At 32.4% G+C, this 27,555-nt stretch overlaps 1 protein-coding gene across 2 annotated transcripts; it reads left to right on the forward strand.

Moving 5' to 3' along the window:
* Window positions 1–12,102: 12,102 nt before the first annotated feature.
* LOC123890063 (CCR4-NOT transcription complex subunit 3) lies at window positions 12,103–22,325 on the forward strand. 2 transcript variants are annotated; one of them, XM_045939600.1, is made up of 18 exons: window positions 12,131–12,397; window positions 12,510–12,641; window positions 12,871–13,008; window positions 13,140–13,190; window positions 13,572–13,661; window positions 13,745–13,891; window positions 14,463–14,576; window positions 14,744–14,818; window positions 15,151–15,222; window positions 15,915–16,583; window positions 17,360–17,530; window positions 19,317–19,476; window positions 19,976–20,109; window positions 20,551–20,829; window positions 20,918–21,052; window positions 21,128–21,312; window positions 21,426–21,505; window positions 22,018–22,325. In XM_045939600.1, exons 1-17 carry the CDS (start codon window positions 12,305–12,307, stop codon window positions 21,490–21,492), a joined length of 2,712 nt encoding a protein of 903 aa, XP_045795556.1. In that variant the 5' UTR covers window positions 12,131–12,304; the 3' UTR covers window positions 21,493–21,505; window positions 22,018–22,325. The 2 variants fall into 2 exon arrangements, with proteins under 2 accessions (XP_045795557.1, XP_045795556.1); XM_045939601.1 differs by lacking the exon at window positions 14,744–14,818 and having other exon boundaries at window positions 12,103–12,397.
* Window positions 22,326–27,555: the final 5,230 nt, after the last annotated feature.

Genomic DNA, 27,555 nt, shown 5'->3' on the forward strand with positions numbered 1-27,555 from the left:
GTATTTTATGTGTTTGTGTTTTTTTTTTTTTTTTTTTTTTGGTGATATATGTGTTTGTGTTTTTATTATGCCTTTTCTAGATTTTAGATGCCTCACTCACGTTAAAGGTATGTATGATGGAGGGATATACTTGTGTGGTTCTGAAATCAAGTTTAGTTTGAGCTTTGAGGGAATGGTGGTTGTGTTTCCCTTTTTGCTCAGAGAGAAAGAAATTGAATGGCTATTTTTTTTTTCTTTTGTATAAATCAGTAATCTCTGAGCATAAGACTAATCATTCGAGTTTCATAGAATCCAAATGGGTGGCAAATTTTTCCCAAGAGTATGCCAAAGTCAACAATCGACCGATACCCTTGATTAAGTTAGAACAGATTTGCGTCATCATTATCGAAGTGATCTTGGGTGCATGAGTTTTTTTTATCATGCTTTGTTGGTTACAAAGTGATTAGGGAAATGACCGTTTCAGGAACATGTGAATAAATGCACGATTGAATTTGTGGTGAGATATATTATACGTATAATTATGGTGAGTCATTGATATTTCAAAAGTTAGACTTATAGCTTTAAACCATTATTTTGGCAAATTAACGGTTGTACTAAACACATGGCATCAGATTACTTTCAGTTTACCTAAAACATAAAGCATGGAATCAGATTACTTGCAATTGTATTTACTACTTGTGAGTACAATTGACCAAATACATAACCATATAAATACTTTATGAATAATATATCTCTAAAGAAGTTTCACAACGGTTGCAAGATGAATTGAATATATGTTTATAAAGTAGAGGTAATTTGGTTTTATATGGTTGAATTAGACTCAACTCTTAATTTTAAGAATAACAAAATGAAATAAGTGTATAATATGAGTGCATAATTCTAGAAATATTTTCCAATAAAGTTACTCCATGCGTTCCTTTTAAAGTGTCGCAGTTTGATCATATACACTATTCACATAATCTATTTTAACCATAATTTTTATTAATATATAAAAACACATGTTAGTATATAAGATATTATTTAATTTGTCTTCACTTAACCTAAATTATATGTAACCATATTAGTCAGAATTTTGAAGTTATCGACAATGAGTTGTGGAATACGCTCCTCGAAGTCATATCCAAGCCAAGATACATGCCCCACAATTCAGCGTGAAGGGTGTCACACACACACCAATCTTTTTAATTTAGCATTTCATCTATCTCCCATTCGGAAAAGCCTTCTACAAACTAAAAGCTCATTGTCTCCTTTACAAGCACCACTGAGCTTTATCCAACTTTCAGGTTTTCTCTTTATTAATTGTCATTTTTCTTTTGGTTACAAAACGGAAAAACAAAACAAAATAGAAGGAAAATTAAGAGTGCAAAAATGTCACTTCTATGACGTCTACTAATAAGAGACGACGTCTCCATAGGAGCCTCAAATAGGAAAGAAAGACTGCCCTAAAAAAGATTCCTAACCTATAACTTATATAAAAAACTACACAAGTGTTTCTTTTACGAAAAGGCATTTTTATAATGATGATGAACGTTTAAAGAATCTTTGATCAACTGAATAGTATGGAGCGAGGCAAAATAACACAATATTTTCTAAAAAATGAACAAAATATCTAAAATAAAAAAAATTAAAATTAGTGTTTTTCTCAAGTAATGCAAGAAAGTATCTTTTGCAAATTTGATGTGGAATTTTATTAGTCATTCTTTCATAACTATATGTTTTAATAATATTGTAGTAAAATTGTTTTCAATACAACAAAGAATATGCTTTTCTTATACTTATTCTTAGTATTGTTCCATCAAAGCAAAACATATGTGAAGTCACCATTGTGATATTTTTCTAGTGAACATAGATAATAAACAACCGCTTGTTGTTTTAGTCTGCCTAACAGCTTAACTGTAATTAATTTATTTTTATAATATTTCCTCCGGTCCTATATATAAGAGAAAATTTATTTTTTAAATTCATTAAAAATTTAATATATTTGAACCATAATATGCTCTAGATACATTAGATTCTTAATGAATCTAAAAAATAAACTCTCTCTTATATATAGGACGGAAAGGAATATACTATAATGTATATACATTAAGAGAGGAAAATAACATTTAGGAATTGACAAATCACAAATATTAAGAGAAGAAAAGGAACATTTGATAGTATTCGGTTTACTGGACCGCTTAATTTGGTTTGAATGACAGTTCTGACATTAAGTGGTTTCAGCTCCCTCCCGATCGTAATTGTGGGATCGAACAATGGTCATCACTACCAAATTTAGTGTCAATCAATCACTACTGAACTAAATAATAATGATAGGTGAAAGCAACAATTTTTCTAATTGATATAAATCACAAACAAAATTAGTAAAGATATGTTAGATTTTCTTTGTTTATAAACAAACAAGCATAGTATAATGTTGTGTTGTCTTCTTTTGCCAAGTGTTAATCGTTATGGTGAAGAATCCATTTTGTTAAAGACAATGGAAGCTTCAAGAAAATGTTTTGTTTGTGTGTCGATTTTATGTGTTTGGAAACATATTTGGACAAAATTCAAAAGAAATGGGTGATTGAGAAATTAGGATAGTTGACGTGAAAACATAAATAATTGAAGACAAGTTTTGAAAAATAAAGTGACAATATTGCGTGTGTAACGTGGCCTATCTTGCTTTGCACAAATGCTGTGATTAATACGTAATGGTAATGGGATCAATTCAAAAAACAAAAGAAAAATAGAAGAAATTGTGGTCCCAAAAAATTGATGTAGCTAATTTCTGCTGCTGATGTTGTCTCCAACCTTCCATCTCAAATCCGCCGACAAGAATTAATGTTTATTTTGGGTTGTTTGATAAAATTAGCGGATAGTTGATAAACTAATTTATATCAGATGAATTTATGACAAATAATTTATAAAGTTATAAGTTAATTTTTAGCTTATAATAAAAAAATTACTTAATTGAATTTGTAGTGTTTAGATTAACGGTTGAAGACTTGAATTAGCTTATTAGAAATTCTACCAGTTTAACAACGGCTAGAAGGATAACAATGTAATAATTTAGAAACTTAAATGACATATTTATTACCTACAAACTTAAAGAATCTATTTGTTGCCTAAAAATTTAAATAACCTATCGTTGTAAACACGTAGCTTAAATTTTTTTTAATGCATTTGACTGTCGAAATACCATATATATATATATATATATATATATATATATATATATATATATAGGGGGCATATCATAGGAGATTGTCTTTTATATATGAGAATAAATTATAATCATTAGATTAAAATGAATGGTTAAGATTAAAACACAACTTTAATGTGTCATGTACTACAAATCCATTTTAATCTTCTTCCTATGCGCAAAAATATTTTAATCTTCTTCTTCCAACTGATTCTCTACACTCCACTCTCGTTGAAGCTCCAATCAAATGTTGTTTCACACTACATCTATCTCACCTCATCGTATTTCCCTTTGCCTGTGAACCGGTTTTGACGGCTTTGACGGCGAACAACTTCAACGACTTTTACTGTCGCTGCACTACCTCTCCTTACTGCTCGCGTCGGCTGAATCGTCGTCGTGTCTTTGGTGAAGAAGATGAGGCGACAAAATAGAAACTAGAATCACTAGTGGAACTTAAAGTGGATCTGGAATTATAAATAGGTATAGCAGAAAGAATTGTAATGAATTTATTCTTGTAGTGAAGAATTCGTCTCGTATTAAATTGTAAAGTAAAGATTTCTTGTACTCTTATTGAGTGAGAGAAATGAAGAAATGATTTAGGAATATTTTTGACAGAATTCTAACTCATGAAACTCGTGACTTTCTTATGTGTGTTTTTTGCCTCCTAAGTGTATCCATTTTTAGAGAAACTTATGTCAAATGATGAAGAGACACAACCTTTGAAAGACTTTCAAAAATGTAAATTTGAATTTCAAATTAACCATTACAACTTTTTAAATATATTTTGAAAAATCTCCAACAATCCCCCACCATTTTCAAAATATATCAAAATCCATTATTCCGGAAATCTCATGGTTTCAATAAAGGTATCTCACGTTTTGAACCATTACTTAGTAAGTTAAGTTTTCACTCCTCCCCGAATAGATTGGTAGACAAGCTTTGAACTAATTATCCATTATAACAAGTGTTCATAACTCACACATGAAATCTCGGTACCATTAATCGAATTATCAAAATGACACATTTGTTAAGGTCTTGTGTCTCATATCATTTTCATGAGAATTCAAGAGTCAAGCCCTTGAACTCTATGAAGCGACCCCACTTCATTCTCATATAGGTAGACTATATCATAAATGCACCCATAATCATGTATTCAAGCAAACATATTTTCTTTGCGACAGTTATTTCGAAAGGCTCACAACTTAAGTGTCGCAAAGTAACTATTTTCTTGTAGTGTATGTCTATTAAGAGGAAAACCTCATCATGCCACTTTATTCTTATGGTCCAAGTATTTTTATCCCTTGAGATGTATTTATTATTGTCAAAGTACTTCAATCACTCTAATAGTGTATTTTCATCATTGAACTCAAGACTTGATGTTATTCAAGTGTGAGTTGAGTTTCCACCATTGGCGATCAATTAGATAGGAGCTTGTACCACATCCCTAATGATGTCTTCAATGACTTAACCATCATCTCCGAAAACATCATATCTTTGTCAATCTTTTCGTCAAATAATTGCAAGACTTTCCATTTTTTATAACTTTGATTTTGAATATTCAGTCAACCACATAGCTATGTCTTTTCAAAAACTTTGAGTATTCGTTATACATTCTTTATAGTTTTAACCAACTATCTCAAAATCATGACTTTTTGTCATTTCATTATCATTGTGTTATATTCACAAACTTTATGTCATTCTTCCCTTGTTATTACATATTTAGTAACCATTTCAATATGAAGTTCTAGTTTCACTTGAATGTATCTAAGACAGACACCATACATTCAATTCATTAAATATGTATAACACCAGCAAACATGATCATAAAGATTTGTCATGACCAACTTTTATTTCATAAGATGGATCACACCATATAAGTCATATACCCCATACGAACTTAAAATACTATTACTTTAAAATTTATTTCAATTTTATCAATTGAAATAAAATTTAAATTTAGAATTTATGATATTTATAATTTATGATGCATGTATTGGTTATCTGGTAACTAATATGAAAACGGTTCTTTGATAATACTGCTTGAGAATACTATAGTTGTTTCATTGTTATTACCTTTAAAACTACACAATAGAAAACCATTAATCTTTTCGATAACTTAATTTCCTCCATGAACATTTATCAACTTACATTAATTTTGAAATTCTGGAAGGCTAGTGGAACGATGCTGCGAAAGATGCTACAGCATCTCGTACTAGTACATAACGCAATAGACAAGTTAAAACTAAATTAAGTGCAGGAAGATAAATAACACAGGTTATTTGTTAACCCAGTTCGGTGCAACGTCACCTAATATGGGGGATACCAATCCATGAAGAAAATCCACTATGATAATATTAGTTTGAAGCCCTCAGCAAACATCCCGGTTTACGACTACGCACCTAATCACTACCCGTGCTAATTTCTACCTAGGAACTCCTAGATATGAGAACATCTGCCCACTTCCCCTCAATACAACCAGTAAGGATTTCAATAACAACAGAATGGAGACACTCTCCTACGATGAAGACACACTTCAATGACAAATACCTAGCCAACACCTTTGACTAAGTTCACAATTTGGAGTTGCTTACAAGCTTCTTCCAAGTACAATACTCAACTCATTACCTACAGGTTTCTGAGTGAGGACATAGTGAGCATCTCACAACCCGAGTGATTCACTTACACGAACTCTCCTAGAGAGTGGCTCAAAGACACGAAACCCTAAAAGACTACATCTTTGATATTCGTTTATGATTCGATTTCGGTACACGAATTAGGTTATGCACCTTTCTTTAAATAGACAAAGCTTCGTGAATTTGGGCTTCAAAGCTACTTCTTCTCCAAGAAAATTTCAATGGATATATTTCAAAATTAAATCTTCCACAAATATATTTGCATAAAATATTTTTGTTGTCCATAAATATATTTTTTTGTAACAATCTCCTTGAAGCAAAAAAATATATTTGCATCAAATATATTTGACAACTAGAAAAGCGATGGCCAACTCACAAAGATTTTCTTCAAATAATCCTTCAAGAAAAGATTCACTCCAAAAAAATATTTGATGCATTCCAAAAATATTGAACATATTTTTGGACGGAATAAGATAAACAAACCGCCTTAGGTAAACTTGCAGTGGAAGGCATGTCTTGGCTTGTTAGATAAGCACAAAATTATATCTGAAACAAATCTCCCAAAGATATGATATAAAAAAAATAGGCGTGCTTCAGGTCATCATTAATGATGTACTCACATGCTACAACATCGTGTCTAGCATGCTGGCTAGAACTTGTTTTTGCAAAATGTAGCCAACATACAAAAACTCAACAAATTTGAAAATACCCAACCAATCTTAATATCATTATAAGCAAGAAATTAACAATAACTTTCATATTATCATACAATATAATACGAGATCATCACTTTTAAATTTAATACTTTCTTGCACAATAATAATAATAATAATAATAATAATAATAATAATAACAATAATAATAATAATAATAATATGCATTTCATATTTTGACAATTCATATATACTACTTTTATATTAAGGACCCGTTTGGTGCGCAGATAAGATAGAGATATGATAGGATAAGAAGCTGGATAGGGATATGATATGATAGTGACATGATAAATATATATCCTGTCATATGTTTGGTGCACACATGATAAAAAAGAGGATAACATTATTTTATCATATCCGGATCTTATGTCTGGTGCACACTTGATATCAACGTGATAAGATACATGTTATATTTAATGAATAAATTATTCTTGTGAAGAAAATACATTTTTTGTATAACAAAAAAATGTTTATTTTTAATAAGCATTAAGAAAAAAAATAAATAAAAAATGGGTTGTACTAATCAAAATAATAAAATTGTGGATGAATTGTAATATATAAATTTCCAGAACCATATAATAAGCTATAAAAGTGTGATATAAAAATTGTTTCCAGAACCATTTATAAATTGAAAAATCATAGAAGAACTTGAAGTAGAAGAGAGAAAATAGATCCTTTTTATAAAAAAAAAAAAGATCTTGCTTACCTACCACCAATGGCAATTTAACACTTATGGGGTTTTATTTACATATTGCAAAATATATAGAATGGGCGATGAAGATAAAGCTCAGAACGGCGGCAAGCCAGTAGGAAAACAAACAACATCATTTTACCCTTTATCAATCAATAAATTAGGAACATAAGCACCAAAATTAAGGATTAAAAGTCATCGATTGGAAACAGAAGTGCAAAAATAAAATTAGGGGAAAAGTGAAAGGTAGACACGAACAAAAATTGAGAACAGGAGCAGGAAGATAGGGAGACGGTTGATGGAAAAAGGGTTGGGAGAGAGGAGATAGTTGTAGAGACCGAGAATCGAAGGAGGTCCATTCAGAAATAGAAAACGCGCACCTGATAGTGTGATGCTATCAGGTTGCTAACTCAGCCTAAATTAAGGATCAAAATAACAAAGGGATGATAGGATAGGATAGGCTTAGTTTATCATTTCCTATTGGTGCACCAAACAAGAGATTTAGGTAGGATATGATAATTTTATCATATCTTGTTTTCTTATCCTGCGCACCAAACGGGATCTAAAGGAAGATCATATAAAAGCACGCCTCATAAACCAAACTTATTCAAACTTGTCAAAATTAACATACTTTGAGTAGTTCTTTGAGTAGTTCTAATCATGCATATCATAATCATATATCCATACAATTTAAATGTGTACATTTTACCATAATCATTATTACACGTGTGTTCGTCTGTCCTTCAATATTATACTAGTCAAAATCAACGCTTAAAACTAATCACGGAATAGTTCACAACCCTTCATGAATCAATATGATTTTCTTCACCAAATTAACAACACGTCATTTCTCCAAATGTTTAAACAACCAATATCCATGTTTTGCATTTGAGAAACTATACACTTCATCAAAAAATCGTTAAATAAATAAATCAATAACAATATATAAAGGGGATAAGGGAGTTTGGGCTGGATTTTTTTTGGTCCATTTTGCCCTTAACTTCCTTTATGGTTTTTTAATTATTCCATAATTGCCCTTAACTTCCTCTCTTTTTTTTTTATGGTTTTTTCATCTATATCTATTACTATAATCTATAACAATATATAAAGGGGATAAGGGAGTTTGGGCTGGATTTTTTTTGGTCCATTTTGCCCTTAACTTTCTTTATGGTTTTTTAATTATTCCATAATTGCCCTTAACTTCTTCTCTTTTTTTTTATGGTTTTTTCATCTATATCTATTATATACTATAATCTATAACAATATATAAAGGGGATAAGGGAGTTTGAGCTGGATTTTTTTTTGGTTCATTTTGCCCTTAACTTTCTTTATGGTTTTTTAATTATTCCATAATTGCCCTTAACTTCCTCTCTTTTTTTTTATGGTTTTTTCATCTATATCTATTCTATACTATATAATATATAAAAAGAATACATGAGTTTTGGGGTAAAATTTTCATAATACCAACATTACCCTTGCTTTTTTTAGTAGCAACAAAAATCTTTTATTAACAAACTCACCATAACATAAGGCATATCTTTTTTTTGGGTACATAAGTTGGACACAGGCAGACCCGCTAGTCTATATAAGAATAATATTTCTATTCATTAATTTATCCTTAATATATTCCTCCATTTTAATTTGTTCAAATGCATCAATACAAGTTGAACAACTTACCAAAATTATTTAAGAGATTAAGCATGTACACATTTACAAAACCGTATACATGAATGAATAATGACAATTCATTATATGTATGTGTATATGAACAATATTGACAACATCGACACAATATCATAAAGAAGAGGAGTATCGTATAAAACCAACATAAACATACTTCAATGCTCCTATAATATCATATAGAATAGAAAGAATAATGATACTTATCTCTTAGAGTCGTGCTTTAATTTGATCCTCTTCACAAAGTCAAAATCATCTTCAAAATTGTAGTCATTGATTAATCACAATTACATCATAAATCGAACCTAAAGATTGTGAGAACTTTTATTGGGGGATTGCTGCAAATACTCGAACAAGAAGAAGATGAAGACAAACATGACGATGGTGCACATAAATTTCAAAGCGTGTGTATCACACTAAGCTATAGGTTCGATTCGCCCCCACCAGTTTATGTAAACCGGATGCAAAAGGGTTAACCGGCGAATCCTCTTCAGGATACTTTGGAAACCTTGACATGGATTGCACATACATATCAAACATATCGATCAATGATATTTTAGAGAATAAAGTTCCATCAAATACTCTCGTGCACTAGAGAAATGAAGAAATGATTTCGGAATATTTTTGACAGAATTCTGACTCATGAAACTCATGATTTTCTGATGTGTGTTTTCTGCCTCCTAAATGTCTCTATTTATAGAGAAACTTATGTCAAATGATGAAGAGACACAACCTTTGAAAGACTTTCAAAAATGTAAATTTGAATTTCAAATTAACCATATCAACTTTCAAATATATTTTGGAAAATCTCCAACATTCAGTTGTAATGAAATAATACTACAAAATCATACTCTTGAATTTTAATGAAATTGTTCAATTTTAGTTAAATGATAATGCAAATGCATCTTGTTGTGTTTGTTTGGATTAACTGCATAATTATGTAGGTATTGTATTTTGCCTCATGAGTAAGAGAGCTATGTTTTTAAAGAGTATTGTATTTTGCTTCGTCAAATTAGGAAATGCGCGATGAAGAAGAAGAGAAAAGGAATATCAGCTTAAGAAAAAAGAGAGAAGCAGTATAACATGAAATTAGGGAAATTAGGATTTGTTGCACATGACTCATTAAAGTTGTGTTTTAATCTTAACCATTGCTTTTAATCTAATGATTATAATTCATTCTCATATATAAAAGGATTTGTCATATGATATATATATATATATATATATATATATATATATATATATATATATATATATAGGTTTGCTAATTTAGACCCACTTAAAAACATGAAGGTCTAAATTAGTAAGGTGCATCCAGGTAGAATTTTTTTTTCCAATTTACAAGTTGTAGTCACTATATTTTTTTCCATCAACAACAAATCGTCCACACGCAAAATTGTTAGCACAAATCCTTGAAAAATTTGCTCAACTCGGCTCTAGGACTCCACACTTGATATGGAAGTGCACTAAAAACAATTGGTAACAATCGCTCCATAAATACATGGCAATCGTGACTTTCATTCCAATAAGCTTCCCTTCACCTTTGTTTACACATCTATGCAAATTTGAAGCATGACCGTCAAACATTTTTAACTGAGAAACCCATTTATACACAACCTTTTGTTGGTCACTAGACAAAACATATTTTGCTTTAGGCTTTAAAACTTTTCCACTAGATTGTGTTTGTAACTCTAACTCCTTTCTTTGACAATACTTTTACAAATCCATTCTTGACTTAGCATTGTCTTCGGTCTTATCTTTGATGTCCATCATCGTATTGAAGACATTATCAAACACATTCTTCTCAATATGCATGACATTAAGATTATGCCTTATTAAGTTGGTTTTCCAATAAGGTAACTCCCAAAAGATGCTTTGGTTTTTTCCAGTTATAGGACACACCAAACCTATCACATATACAAGGATCGACCTCGATTATTTTAGGGAATCGGAAACTTCTTCCCACACATCATCCCTAGTCAACCGTTTTGGAGGTTGGGACGTTTCTATTCGATTCTTGTAAAATGCATACTTATTTCTTCGAAATGCATGATCCATAGGCAAAAATTTACGATGAGAATCAAACCAATAACACTTGCCACCATGCTTCAAGAAAAAAGCTTTTGATTGATTCATACAGTATGCACATGCTAATTTTCCAGCTTTACTCCAACCTGACAACATTTCATATGCCGAAAAATCATTAATAGTCCACGTTAATGCAACTTTCATTATAAAATTCTTTTTCCTGGAAATATCATATGTAAGCACTCCTTCATTCCACAAAAGTTTGAGCTCATCTATCAATGGTTGCAAATACACATCTATCTTGCTCTTTGGATTATGAGGTCCAGGAATAATCAAAGTGAGAAACATGTAGGGAGTTGTCATGCACAGTTATGGAGGAAGATTGTAAGTGGTTACAATTACCGACCAACATGATTAAATGGTGTAAAACCATCAGTCCACAATCTCAATATATATTCCCCTATCAAAGGCAGGATAAATTTGATCAAAATGTTTCCAAGCCTCTCCATCTGATAGATGACACATCACTCCTGGTTCTCGTTTATTTTCGTAGTACCACCTCATATGTGGAGCTGAGCTCATTGAAGCGTATAATCTCTTAAGTCTGGGAATTAAGGATAAATAATGCATTCTCTTCATAGGTACCTCTTTGCATCTCTTCTTGCCCGTCTTATTTTTTTTCTTATAACGAGGTGCACTACAAAACTTGCATTCTTTTTATTGTTTCCATGTGGTTTTGTAATTTAAGCCCAATTCATAAAATTAGAAAGGCAAAATTACACTACAGGTCCTTTATCTTATTTTTTTGTAACACTTTGGTCCTTTATCTTTTTTTTGTAACACTTTGGTCCTTTATCTTTTATTTGTAACACTTTAGTCCTTTATTTTTTTTATTTGTAACACTTTAGTCTCTTTTTTTGTAACAGTTTGGTCCTTTATCTTTTTTTATTTGTAACACTTTGGTCATTTATTTTTTATAAATAAATAAGATAAGGACCAAAGTGTTACAAAAAAAAAAAGATAAAGGATCAAATTGTTACAAAAAAAAGATAAAGGACCAAATTGTTACAAAAAAATAAGATAAAGGATCTGTAGTGTAATTTTGCCAATTAGAAAATAACATGAAATGAAATAAAAAAATAATAAAAATGAAAATTACGTCAAAAAAATAAAAATGAAAATAAAATAAATAATTGAACGTAGAAAATAAAATGAACGAAAACATCGGGGTAGAATCTCCGCGTCTTCTCTAGCAAACAAAACGAGTGTGTGTGTGAGAGAGAGCATAAACAAACCCTAAAACCAGAATCGTTTTTCTCTAATCATTCATTCATTCACCACTTCGAAAATTGTATGAAATTGATAAAACCCTAATCAAATGGGTGCGAGTCGAAAGCTTCAAGGAGAAATAGATCGTGTTCTTAAGAAGGTTCAAGAAGGCGTTGAAGTATTCGATAGTATCTGGAACAAGGTTTTTCTAATTCTTCTTTCACTTTTTCGTTTTTCATCGTTTTTATTTTACTCAATTTTCACTGATTATGAACTAAACGATGTTAATCATCGCTTCTTATTGGATGTGATAGGTTTATGATACGGACAATGCAAATCAGAAGGAGAAATTTGAGGCAGACCTTAAAAAGGAGATTAAGAAGCTTCAGAGGTATAGAGATCAAATTAAGACATGGATTCAATCCAGTGAAATCAAGGATAAGAAGGTATTTCAACTTAATTGTTGATTAATGCAATAAAAATGCTGTTATGAACTTTAATTAAGTTAATTGAGTGGATTTTGCTAATTTTATTTGTTTAGTGATGCTAGTTAAGTATTGTTCTGTCTGATTTTATGGTAGTGGTATTTCAACTTTAATTGATGATTTAAATGATAAATGTTGGAATTTAAATAATTGGATTTGAGTTTGACAATGATTTTTCTCCTCGATATAGGTTAGTGCCTCGTATGAGCAAGCGCTGGTGGATGCTCGGAAGTTAATTGAACGAGAAATGGAAAGATTTAAGATATGTGAGAAGGAAACGAAGACCAAAGCATTCTCGAAAGAAGGCTTGGGTCAGCAGCCTAAGACTGTGAGTCACTGCCTTTTTTTGTTTTTGTATTTCTGTCATTTTTACCAATTCGTGCGTTTTTTCTTGGTGTTATATGGCTATGTTTGTCAGTTTTGGGCTGAGGAATGTGTTATCTGACTGTTTTCTGATAGGATCCGAGAGAGAAGGCTAAATCGGAGACAAGGGATTGGTTAAACAATGTGGTACGAAATCAATTCCTTTGTACAACTTCCTATTTTGCTCTGTTGTGTCCAGTATGGCTAGTATTTGTAGCTTATGTGCGTATGCCTTCATGTGCAGAGTGCTTGCTTAGGAAAATAATTAGCCATGTTTACCTTGTAATTGTGTATAATGTTTATTGCAACATGATATAAGTTATAGTCTATTTTTACACCTTTATACTGTTAGCATTTAGCAATTTATAAGTTCATTTGGTTCATGAGATATGCTTCTCTTACATATTTTGTGTACCAGTTAGTGCCAATTTTCTCGACAATTTTGTTATGCTGTCTCCTCGATCTTATAACTTTTAATTGAGGTCATATTAATTTGACCAGTGTACTGTTTCTTGAATATGTGACTAGGTTGGAGAGTTAGAATCTCAGATTGATAGCTTTGAAGCCGAGCTTGAAGGCCTTACAGTCAAGAAAGGAAAAAACAGGCCTCCTAGATTGGTATGGAGTAAAGGACATATTGTTTGCGGGAATGATAATTTTTTCTTTCTCATGTCCATTGTCATGTTCCATTTGTTTTGTAGACGCATCTGGAGACATCAATTACTCGGCACAAGGCTCATATAAATAAATGTGAATTAGTTTTGAGGCTTCTAGATAATGACGAATTGAGTCCAGAGCAGGTTAATGATGTGAAAGATTTCTTGGATGACTATGTAGAGCGTAATCAGGTTTGTCTTTTAGAAATCATTATGCTTTGAGAAGTTGGAAACCAAGTGAATGCTGATGCATCTATATGACTTTTTATATAGTATTTATCTATTTATTTGTGTCCTTAAGGGTGTATTTGGAAATTGGAGGGAAGATGGAGGAGGGTTTTTTTTTTATTTATTTATTAATTTTAAGTAAATTTCCACTTATATGAAAATATTTCAAAATAATAGGAATGAATGCGAGAATACCATGCAAGTTTTCCAATATTTCCTTGGTCACCTCTATAATTTTCAAGATTTTGAAATGAAACACTACTCCTAGCCCCTCCAGGTTCCTCGATCCATATGTCTTTCGTAGGAACTTTCCCCATACCTGACATTTCTAAAAACCACACACCTTTCAAGAAGTGTACTTCCAGACGATATATTTGTCCAAAAGTATACTGTGTGATGGCACAAAATTTAATTCATAAGTCATGTTGGAGGGTGGAGAAACTTCCTCTCTCTTTCCTTATCATGTTCAAAATTTATGATTCATTACTGGTTTTTTATTTTCTTTATCTAATCTAATTAATTTTTCCTTTTACAGGATGATTTTGATGAGTTTGATGATATTGATGACCTATACAGTTCATTACCTTTAGACAAGGTTGATACTCTAGAAGATCTTGTTACAAATCCCACAAGTGTTGCTGTGACAAAGGTATTTGTTTATTCATTGTTTTTTGGATGCAAACATGCATACCTTGCACACACCTACGTACCGATCATATGTAGATTTGTGTTTTTGGTTTGGTACACATCAGTTAATTTTTGCATATTATCATTTTTTCCCTTGAATTTCCCGTATTGGATTGTCTATTTTTCTAGACAATAAGTTCATTACCTTTAGACGAGGGGAAGATTCTAGAAGATCTTGTTACAATTCCCACTGGTCTTGCAAAGGTATTTGTTTATTCATTATTTTTTGGTTGCAAACATGCATAGCTTGAACAGAAGTACATATCAATCGTATGTAGATTTGTGTTATTGGCATGTTATTTTACACATGATGATTCATGACAAGACATTATAGCATTGTTTAATCCATCGAGTTGATCCACCTAGTGGGAAAATGCTTTGGTGGTTATTATGTTATTGGTGTTGTATGCTGGGTTTTTTACTCTAGGCCCTTATGTTTAAAATCCATTTGTTATACAAACTTTGTTTATGCTAACATATTATATTAATTAGAGTCATTCTTTCTAGAAGTGGAAATTTATTATGTATTTTTTCAGGGGGTACCTGGTCTTAGCTTGAAGAATCCTCTGGTAGCATCTGTATCACTGTCAGCGTCATCACAAACATCTGTATGTATTTCTTGTTTTTATGACCTGAAAATATTTCTGTGAACTCTGCTGTAGAAAATTGTATTTAAGGATGTTTCAGAATTTTTCTTTGGGATTATTGCTATTATGTAGTTAAATTTACTCTTGTTGGATGCTCCTCTCAGATATTTTCTTGCATAAATAACATTTGGTTTATCCCCTTTACTTGTATTGTGATGATTATGGTTATTGGTTTGCAATTATAAATAGTGAATTCAAGTCATTGTTTCTGATAGGAAGGTTAATCTACTTTGCTTCAAGTAGTACTGAATTAGTATTGTGATTGTGGAAGTGGGATGCTTATCATGAGTGGTATCATATCCCAAAGTAATATATAGCGCAAAAGAGTATAGCATAAAAGGATAATATACCTATGTCATGAGGAAAACACTCACAAATTGTTATTTAATCCAATTTTTACGATATCAATCTTAAACATGGCACTTGATAACCAAATTTAAGCAATTTCTGATGGCATATCGAATAGCACGTGTTGAAAATTAATATTATTAATAATGGAATCAGGACTGCAGTCTCACCAAGTAAACTTGGTCGAATTACCAGACGAGCAGTCAAAGGGTAGAAAAGCTGCATTTTCATTAATTGATGTTTAAATAGATGGATGTCATTCTTGTTCGAAACTGATTTGTAATCATTGGAATGCTTCTATCCAGGAGCAAGCTGATGAGACGGCGTCTCAGGATAGCAATTCGGACATTGTGGCAAAAACTCCACCTCCTAAAAGTGGTGGAATTAGCCCTTCTGCTTCAACACCTACTGGCAACCATGCTACTCCTGCCTCTGTGAATGTTTCTGCTCTTAACTTGTCCAGTGCACCAGCTGCTGCAGTCCTTCCTGGTTCAAATTCTGTTCGAAATGTCTTGGAGAATGCTGTTGTAAACCAGTCTGCCTCTCCAAAGGAAGAAGAAATTAATAGCTTCCCTAACCGTAGACCATCTCCGTCGCTTTCTGATGTAGCACTTGCGAGGAGCAGAAACAGCTTGTCAAATCAAGCAACAGCCAGCATCCCTCTTGGTTCTGGAAACATGGTTTCTAGTAATGGGTCCCCTGGTTCAGTCCCTTCAGCCTCAGAAATAACTAAGCGAAACATATTGGGAGCTGATGATAGACTTGGAAGTAGTGGGATGGTGCAGCCTCTTGTATCCCCGCTAAGTAATAGATTGATCTTGCCTCAGGTTGGGAAAGCTAATGATGGACCCACCTCAGTTGACTCTGGTACTGTCAGTGAAGCTGCAGCTGTATCTGGGAGAGTTTTCTCCCCTTCTGTGGTTCCCGGCATGCAATGGAGACCTGGAAGTCCCTTTCAAAATCAGAATGATGCAGTAAAGTTTCTGTCCTTAAATTTTCTTTTTTTGCTATTTAGTTGTCCACTGCTCAATTTGGTAATTTGTTAAACTAGACATGTGAACTTTTGGACAGGTATCGACAAAAATTAAGTTATTTACCGATGTTTAACTTCAACTGTGATAGATATCAGTTGTTTGGATAAACAATAAAGTCATAATCTGAACTTTTATGGATATGAATTCTGGAACCTGTCATTTTCTTATAATTTTTATGGAATTCAGCTATACCTACTCTATTATTATCATTATCTTTTTTTATTTTACTATGACATGTCATATCGTATTGAATGCCGTGTGATATCTATAGAATAATCAGCACTTAAAACGCTATGGGGTTATCTACTGATATAGACTTCTGAATGACTCTACCAGTATAATTACACAGTTTGCCAAAAAATTATGTATACAATGATCAATTGATTTATCATGATTGAAATTTGATTTATACCTTGGTTTATTTTATCATATTTTTGATTAAATATCATATGCTTGATTAAATAGCTTTGGTGACCTTCCACTGTGAGATTTATGTGTCTGTTCTGTATTGTGTGATGTTTGAATAATTTATATGGAAAATAATTACATGGGTGCATAATAGATAATTGCATTGGTGGGTTTGAATACTAATCAGACCACTACAAATAGTTTGAAAAGTTACTTTATTGTTTGGTTGGATGAAAGTATCATTCCATGTATTTCACTTTCTATTTTAAATAATTCCATTGAAGGGATGCTTTCATTTTGAAATTCAGGGGCAGGTTCGTGGAAGAACTGAAATAGCTCCTGATCAAAGGGAAAAGTTTTTGCAGAAGCTTCAGCAAGTGCAACAACAAGGGCCCAGTACCCTTCTTAATATGCCTTCCCTTGTCGGAGGAAACCACAAGCAGTTTTCTTCCCAACAACAAAATCCACTTTTGCAGCAGGTACTCTTTCTTGACATTAAATTTGGCTTCTCTTTGCTTGTTCTTTTACAATAGATTTGCTGTGGTTTGGCGTTGGCTTGTATATTTGATTTGTCTGGCCGAAATGTGCAATCACATTTCCTTTTGATATTGGCATAGTTCAATAAATTTTCGGTGGTTTCTAAGGTGAGGGCTCAATTCTGTCCCTCACCGGTGTACCATTCAATTTGATCAGTAGATCGAATAATCTCTCATGATCTCATTATTCATTACCACACTATATCTAATCTCTCGTTTTTTTCATAAATCTAATCTCCTCTTTGCTTCACTAAAAGAAGAACATTAGTTAAAAACAGAAGATGTTCACATTCCCACGTTACCTCCTTGCTTTCTCTCCCCATCTCTGTGACTGTTTTGTCTTCAATTTAATTTTTCACACGGTGCTTTAATGGTGAAATTATTTTAGGGCTCTTGTAGATCTTAGCATGGGAAAGAATTTAGTTGATTTAGTTTAGTTTATTGTTATGGAATCACAACGAGACAACCTACAATGAAAGCACCTTGATAATATTGGGGAACACAAACTTTGCAGTCCATTCATTGATAATATCCATTCTTGTGTTGAAAGAGAGTTAAGATAAAATGATTAATAGATTTTGTAGGCTCTGCTTCATTGTGAAGAATGAATATTTATATGGTGATGTTGAGGTGTTTCTCTAATCTCCCAGCTATAACCCCTACAACGAGGGTAGAAGTGAAGATTGGATTTTTTCTAGCCATGAGAGGAAAAGAGTGCCAGTACAAAGTGTTAAAAGTCCTATGATAATTTTTTATTCTCAAAATCCATTTCATTCTTCCCATAAATTCCTTGAATCCCAGATCCAGTCTTTAATTTTTAAGAAAAATTGTTCACACAAAACCCAAACCAAGCCTATAATGTTTTCTTTAAGATACGGAGTACGGAGTGCTTCTTTGCCACGATGCAGAAGTTGAGAGGAGAGAGAAAAGAAGTGAAGCAAAGAGGAGATTAGATCCAGTGTGGTAATGAATAATGAGATAATGTGAGATTATTTAATCTAATGGTCAAAATGAATGGTACACCGGTGAGGGACTTAATTGAGCCCTCACCAAGCCACCTAAATTTTCATATGGGTCTTTACTACAAATGCTTGGTACCTCTTTATAAATTGCAAGTAGAATTGGAAGTCAATTTTTAGTTTCCTTTGCTTGTCTAGGAAATCATGGAAAAAAGTCTGTCAGTTAAAATTTACAACCTGATAATTTTTCTGATTCCGTGAACCATGTTCTTCTGTGATTGCTGTAGAAACAATTAAGAATTTTTTTACACGAATTAAAATTTTGATTTGTGGATCATTTCAACATTGTCTGACATTTCATTCTGTAGTTTCAAGTACTGCTTAAACTCTTCATGATGATATGTGATTGGTTTGACAAACTTGTATTGTTAACTGCATGTGCGTGAGGATGGTTGGGTGGGGTATATCATCAGTACACACATAGCATTGAAGTTCGTACATTCAAAACTTCTTTGCGTTTCTACAATGTAGTACCCTTCTTAATTGTCCCTCAATTTACTCCAGTGTAACTTAAACTTTTCTAGTTAATAGTTTTATTTTCTTTGAAATGATAATATACAGCTTCATCTCATTACTATATAAATACAGCTAATATGCAGTGTATCAGTAATGAAAAACAACACAATACATAATCCTAGTTTTTTTTGTCTCAAATTCTCTCAACCATGAACTCTTTCAATATTTGGTATGATATGTTGTGATATGTGCAGTTCAACTCTCAAGGCCCATCTGTTTCTTCACAATCTGGTATGGGACTTGGTGCCCAATCCCCAGGCTTCAGCGGTATTTCGTCTGTCTCAGTACAGCAGCCCAACTCTGTTCTTTCCCCGTCTAGTCAACAGCCAATTCCCGGTTTTGCTAAAGATGCAGGTATCTTGTGTTACTCTATATATCTTAGATTATTTTTTGCTTTATGACATTTCCTCTTTGGTCGCTTCTTTTCTCATTTAAAAAAGGGAGTGCTTGAGAGTAGTATGATTTTGTCTAGTTAGTTCCCAGGAAAACAAGTGATGTTTTTGTGAAAGATCCTTGTTTGTTCCTTCATGGTACTTGGTGTTTAAGGAGTCTCAATTTTGAGATTCCCTCTAAATGAATAAATAAATACCTAAAATGTCAATATCATGTCATGTGAAGTGGTGGTTTTGTATGAGGTCATTGAGGTCTACCAGTAAGTCAATCAGGAATAAGTTTTCTATGTAGTTGGTGTGTGATTCAAATTTTAAAATTACTTTAATGATGGTTGAATCATCTCAAAATCAACATGTGAATAAATCGCTCATAAGAATACAGTAATTGTTTATGATTTTTAAGAAGATACTAGATTATTATTATGAGAGATGGGGTATATTTCAATTTTTGTACTATGCAGATAAAATTGAAGAACAGCAGCAACATCAGAATTTTCCTGATGAGTCAGCAATTGAATCTACTTCTAGCACAGGGATTGGCAAGAATCTCATAGTTGAAGATGATTTGAAATCGCCATATGTTGTAGATTCACCTGTATGTTAATTAACTTGTGATCTCTTTTTATATTTTAAGATATTACTCCCTTTATAACTTGCAGAAGCATATATTAGCGTTCATTGGTCTGTAGAATAAAATTTGTCTATATGTTTGAATAAATATAGAGCATATGATATGAAAACCAGACGGCCAACTCAATATTAGTACATGTTTTAAGCTGTTGAGAGACATGGGGCTATGGAATGTTAAATTTCTTAGATATTCCTGATTTGCAGATAGCAAAATATGCATTTTGTTTGATCTGTCCGCACATGTGGAAAACTCAGTTTGTATTTATGTGGGAATGGGTGTGTCACAATTTTAATAATGATCTGGGTTTACTGTCCGCACATGTGGAAAACTCAGTTTGTATTTATGTGGGAATGGGTGTGTCACAATTTTAATAATGATCTTGGTTTACTGTCGCTTATGTTGCAGGCAGGTGTATCTGCCTCTCTTCCAGAAGCTGCTCAAATTTCCAGAGATATTGATTTGTCTCCTGGCCAACCTTTACAATCCAATCAATCCACTGGCAGCCTTGGTGTAATTGGAAGAAGAAATGGTGTTGAACTTGGAGCCATTGGTGATAGCTTTAGTGCATCAAGTGTTAGTTCTGGTGGAGTTCGTGATCAACAGTATAATTTACAAATGCTTGAGGCAGCACACTTCAAAATTCCACAAGCTAAAGACTCAGAACGTCCTAGAACCTATACTCCTGTATGCATTTTGGGTTATTTATTGAATAATTTATTGTATGGTCATACTTACAATTAATTTTCATTTCCGTTTTGTTGTGGTTTTGAAGAGGCACCCAACAATTACACCTCCTTGCTATCCTCAAGCACAAGCGCCTATAGTTAACAATCCTGCCTTTTGGGAGAGATTAGGTCTTGAACCATTTGGCACTGATACCCTGTTCTTTGCATTTTATTATCAACAGGTACCCGAACATACTATGTGATTTAATATTATTATGTTTTTCAGTCTTGCATGCTTATATGTATTTTTTCTGTAGAACACATACCAACAATATTTGGCTGCAAAGGAGCTGAAGAAGCAGTCTTGGAGATACCACCGAAAGTATAATACATGGTTTCAGCGGCATGAAGAGCCCAAAGTTGCTACTGATGAATATGAGCAGGGAACATATGTGTACTTTGATTTTCATATTGCAAATGATGATCATAATAAACATGGATGGTATGTTGAGTGAACATTTAATTATTATTTTTTCAGCATAATTTTATTGTATATTTAATACGATGCATTGCTGATTTTTTTCCCCTTGTCTATGATTTGGTGTGCTGATTCAGGTGTCAAAGAATCAAGAATGAATTCACTTTTGAATATAATTTTCTTGAAGATGAGCTTCTTGTATAGAAGACCCAATCTGGTAACAATGTGTTTTCTTGGTTGTTGTATTTCTTTGTAAGTTTTAATGAATATTTTTCATCCAGATTAACAAGTTAGTTGTATCTTCCAAGTATTGTCAAATCAGATGAAATGCATAGGAGAAAAAAAAAATCATATAATTGAATAAATTTATTTGTTGTTTGTGTAAACATATTTCTTTATTTGTTTTTTGTGTAAATCTGAAGTCTACAATTATATTTATTTGGAGGAATGGCAAACATTCAGAAAAGGCAAAAAGTATTTGCCTGGCATTTAGGTTAAATACTTTTCATAAACTTAGGTGAATAGATTGTTTCTTCAAGAGATAAGCCATAAGCGATCTTCTGTGTCTGAATGGCTCATATTTTGACTTCCAAACCACACTGTTTGCCAATGTCATACTGTTTTTCATTTTTATTGATACGTGCTTTTGTTCTCACAAACATTGGTAGTGTGCTTGACAAAATTTTTGGTGGTTTTTAACCATAGCCAACCCATTTCGTGTCTTTGCAGGTACTGTGAAATTTGTTTGGATTAAATGACCATTGTGACAAGCAGGTGTTATTAGCCTTTTCTGGGATTAGCATCTTGCTATTTGAATTTTCTGTGTAATTGTCCTAGGTTTGGGTAATTTCTATGTCAAAGGATTTATCTAGAGATGCATTTCCTTCTATAACCTGTTCCTATTTGAGCATGTATTGCCCCAATCAGCTTGTTTAGGAACGTTGATAGGAAACAAGATCCCAAAGTGTACATGTATAGTTTGTAACAAGATTTGTTGTTTATGTTTTTTTGGTTAAAGATTAAAAGGTTTAATCTGATATGGAAGGCTTTTCATTTCTTATGGATTAGTGTTGCATGTATGTCGTCTTTCTTTACTGTCAGTTGATTCTAGTTCTAGTTTTAACAATTCATACACGTTAGGAAAGAAGCACCTGACACAAATCCGAAGTTTTAAATAGAACCTTATAACCTGTTGGATCAGTGTAGGATTATCCATCAGATTATAGTAATCCATGTTGCTATGTTTTAGGAAGGAACGTTTCTGTGCCACCATAACTGTGTCTGAGACTAGATAGAGCACTTTACCTGAAATCAGGTATAAATCAATGCACTACAATCATGCAGGTAAATCCTACTTAGAGACACAATTCGTAGTAATATATCTTGATTCTCTGAAATCTGAATACATTGCAACGTTTTTTTTTTATCAAATACATTGCAACTTTTTTTTTTTTGACAAAATACATTGCAACTTTTTAAAACATTTAAAATTGCAAAGAATAGAAGTATGGCTTATTAGAAGGATATTTAATTCATTACCCAGACTTTTTTTAATAAAAATAAAATGTCAACAATTTTGTTGCAGATAAAAAATTGTGTAAAATCAATGTTAGGGGTTTGTGCTTACATGTGTTGAGGGTGAAAAGTAAGTTCACCTTGAGGGTGAAAAGATCTTATATTGGAAAATAATCTGGTAAAAAGACAAGTTTTATTTTTATATTTGTTAGGTAAAGAGTATAAATGATATTATCAATTTATGATCAAAGATATTAGGTAACTATTTTTTTATCTTCTTGGGTGAGCAACAAGGGTTAAAGGCCATTCAATTAAGTTATTGTTACACACCCAATATCTTTAGATATTTTCTGAGTGAGAGTAACATGTCAACCATAAATTAACGTCATTACTTTTCAAAATAGTTATTGATTGTTTGTACTACCTAGCAACTTTTCATAGTACATGTAGGTTAAATTTGAAATGAATGCTCTTTGCTTTTTTCTTTTTTGACAAAAATGCTCTTTGCTTTTAAAATCTTTGAATATTACATATTCATTTATTGTTAGTTACCTACTCAATTTCGTTCTAAATTAGTCCTTACAATCTGCAAGTTCATTACTATGGAACTACTTATTTACTATCATTAGCTTTCTGCTGCGTTAATGTAGATAAATGTGTTTTACTTCAAAGCTTACATAGAAATAGAAAGAAAAATGGGAGTCGTTGTCACTTCAACGTTAATAACATACAATTATACTGTACGCAAAAGGAAATAATTATTTTGATCACAAAACTTGACCTAAAAAGGGCACGACTTAGGAGTATGGTCTAAATAAGGAATCGATAACACTTGTTAAAGATCGCATCGAGGTTGACTGTAATCCACGCAATACGCAACATACCTCAACGCGCAGATCGGTTATTGAAATAACTAAAAAATTTCTCAAAAGTTCTCAATCGAACTACTATATAATGGATAAGCAATCACAATTTAAGTTGCAGAAGCGTTAGAATTCTTGGAAGTACCCAAACCATCACATTTCCATTACCTTTTTTTTTTCTTCCCTTCTTTCTATTTGTTCATCTTCCTCATCAAGATATCATTTCCGTACACTCTTTTCGGTCATTGTCATGTTACTATGGTTAAATATCATTCCCGCTTTGAGATGGCAGAACATGTTTTTTTTTTCTTCGTGTTTTGGCTGCCCCGCATAACCTAGCCACCACAAGAGTCACCGCACCTAGCAGTGGTTGACAACATTTCACTTCTACGATGCTGCAAAACTTTGCCCTTATGTATTTAAACAAATTTTGTTGTATTCTTAATTAAATACTGTACTCCATGAAAGCATTCATTTGGTGCTGGTTTTAAGAAAAATAGGTAAAATTTATTGGGAAAAAATAAATGTAGTAGCTACCCTTATTCAAACATTTGCTTGTGTGAATGTGCCTGCCCTTGACCCTTTATTCAAACATTCTCACACCCCTCAATTTTACCCTACCCCTACTGAAACTTTTTCTCATGTCGGTACAAGACCATGAGAGATGACTGTGAACAGTTAATAGTAGTGAATGAGAAAACATTTATTTATAATAATAGAGTTTTTAATTAGACTTCGAACTAGTGAAACTTTTTCATTATATCCTCTGATGTAACGAAATTGTTGTAAAGATATCTCAAATTTTTCTCTAGTTAATAATTTTATAGTCGGACGCAAGAGTAGTTCAATTTATATATAATAAAATATTATTAAAAAAATATATTAAGAACTCCCTCCGTCCCATATTATAAGAAAAAAAAAACCACTTTTTCATGTCCCAAATTATAAGAAAAAAAATTAACTTTTATCATTTTCGAGATTAACTTTTACTTAATTTATTCTTTCTCTTCTTTTCCCCATAATCAATAACCAATAAAAAGTACTCATTTTACATCTTCCTATGAAACTTATTTCAACAAAAACACAAAAAATCATCTTGAAATTTCATATTTTACTTTTCTTAATAAGTGTGAAAATATTTTTTTGCTTATATTATGGGACGGATAAAAAATAAAATAACTTTATAGTCTAAATCGATTGGTACAAAATACATCCAATAATTAAAATAACAAATTAAAGACACATTTAAAAAGCAAACTAATCAACAAAGAATTAACATTTAAATTACATGTATTTTTTGCGATTTTCGATTTTTTTGGATCGATATGCGATTTTTAATTGGATTGGTTTGGATTTGAACATCCCTACTCACCGATTTTTAGGAGAAGAACACTAGTAATTTAGAGTTCGGTCGCAAAATAAGTAAAGTTGGACTAAAAAATTGTTTTACCAAAAAATCAAATTCCAATTCTCCCGAATAATTCATCTTTTAGGGTTTGTTTGGTTCAACGAAGACGAGGGGAGAGAAGGGATTTTAATGAATGGAATGGGAAGCGAGGAGAGGGGGGGGAGGGGAGGGAAATATTATAATTAAATATAGACATAATTAGTAAAATGATCCCTTAAAGATATTTTTGGTTTTAGATTGGTCCCTTAAAGAATAAAAGGTCCGAATAGGTCCCTTAAAAAAAAAAAATGTTTGAATAGGTCCCGTAAAGACATCTCTATTAATCAGTTTGGTCCCTAAAAAAAGGTCCGAATAAGACCAAACTGATTAACGGATATGTCTTTAAGGGACCTATTCGGACATTTTTTTTCTTTAAGGGACATATTCAGACTTTTTTTCTTTAAGGGATCAATATGAAACCAAAAATATCTTTAAAGGACCATTTTACTAATTAAGTCTTAAATATATGTTTGATCCAAAAGAGGAGAAGGGAAGGAGAGGGGAATTTTATGTTTGATTCACAAGGGGAGAGATTTTAAAATTAATTTACTTTTTTATCCTTAAATTCTTATGTAACATTCGAACATAACAAAAAAACATTTTTTATATGCGTTGAACTACAGTTCGTTGGTGCAAACCAAACCATAATAGTTGCAATTTCTCGATCTTAATTACACATCTAACTCAATAAAAATTTATGAGAAAAATTCTACATAAAAATACAAAGAATATATACCAACGTGATGGTAGAGAAGAAGAACCACTAAAATAATGAATATCATTTTTTTTACAGTAAAAAAAAGAAGTGACATACTAAAAATTAAACAAAAACGTGATAAACCAAAACAAGAATATATACAACAAGAAGAGATGCAGGAAGTAAAAGCGACATAACGTAAAGAAGAAAACCTGAGAGCAAAAAGCAGTGACGCCAATTTAATTAATTGAGAGCAAGAAGAAACCATGTGTAAAAATAATGTTTGAGAATAGTAGGATAAATGTTCCCGTGAACTTAGCTCAGTTGGTAGGGATATCATAAATATTATGCAGGAGTCTGAGTTCGAACCCCGGACATTCCACCTATTCACCTTTAAGATGAATTTTCTAGCATTAAACTACTAGACAAAAAAATAAATAATAATAAATAACGAAAATTATGACAATTTAATAAAATTTTAATAAGCTTTCCCTCCCCTCCAAATCCCTTCGATTTGGGGGAAGCAAAAAGTTGGATTATGAGGGATTTGACTCCCTTCCCCTCCCTCTTAAAAACTGAACCAAACACATATAATTAAAAATATCTTCTCCCCTCCATTTACCTCGAACCAAACGAACCCTAAATGAGATAAAAAAAAATTTATTCTTCCGAATAATTCATATACACTTATGAATATTGTTGTGAATTCCTTGGATAAATCACACAAATACGAAACTTGATGTGTGGAACAAATTAACCAAGCAACCAATATATAAAGTAGATAGAGATGGTGATAATAAACAATCCAAAGAACAAGTAAACAAATAAAAGAGAAGAGACACAAATTTTTGTTTACCCAGTTCGGTCAAAATAACCTAGTCTGGAGGAGAGAGCAGTCCCTCCATTCCACTATAATCAAATAGTCACCTTACAAGAAGAAATCTCAAATTGGGCTCCCTATCTCCGATTAGATAGCCAAGAGCTAATGTTGACTGTCTATCACTATTAGAAAACTCCACCTCAAACTGAGTTTCCACCAGTCTACCCACTATGATCTCCACCTTGTAACAAACAAGACCTCTTCAACTCCTCTGAAACAACCAACCTGAAATCCTATAACTCTCCACCGTCACGAGTATCACCACTAAGAATGAATTCTCTCAAGTGTGATTTACACTCGAGAGAATAAAGTGTAATCTAACACCATCTAAATTCATTTTCTCTAAATTTTTATATGTTTCTCTCTCTTGATCAATGATAACAAACTACACTTTATTCTCTTAAGTGTAAATTACACTTGAGAGAATACATTCTCATCACCACTAGACACCACTAGTGCCTCTTCATGATCGTAACCCTCATACTTCGATGAGCCTTCAACAACATGACCAGAATTATTGTCCTTCAACTCCGGACAATCCCTCTTGAAGTGACATTTCTTCTGACAATGGAAACAACTCCACTTGTCACTGATCTTTTGACTTAGTCTTCCTACCTCTACCTCCACCTCTCCCACTTGAAACGTTTAAGGCATCCACACCGTTCTCCACCTTCAAGTTATTTAACTTAGTTAGCTCTTTTGACCTCAAGGCCGATTGAACTTCCTCCAAGGTAACAGGGCTTTCCCTGCCATAGAGCATGATATCCTTGAAACTTAACGTACACTGTAGATGTAGGTCTTTGTCTTCATCATCTAGGTTCACCTCAAGGTTAGTTGTTCCGTCATGGATTTCGTCTCCACCATT

Source organism: Trifolium pratense, linkage group LG6, assembly GCF_020283565.1.
Source record: "Trifolium pratense cultivar HEN17-A07 linkage group LG6, ARS_RC_1.1, whole genome shotgun sequence".
Lineage (NCBI taxonomy): Eukaryota > Viridiplantae > Streptophyta > Magnoliopsida > Fabales > Fabaceae > Trifolium > Trifolium pratense.

Bases quoted from the DNA above. Each gene is read 5' to 3' on its own strand.
- LOC123890063 (XM_045939600.1), top strand. From the start codon at position 12,305: ATGGGTGCGAGTCGAAAGCTTCAAGGAGAAATAGATCGTGTTCTTAAG. The intron at 13,892-14,462 runs GTTTGTCTTTTA...TTCCTTTTACAG, and splicing joins ACTATGTAGAGCGTAATCAG to GATGATTTTGATGAGTTTGA. The intron at 14,819-15,150 runs GTATTTGTTTAT...GTATTTTTTCAG, and splicing joins TTCCCACTGGTCTTGCAAAG to GGGGTACCTGGTCTTAGCTT.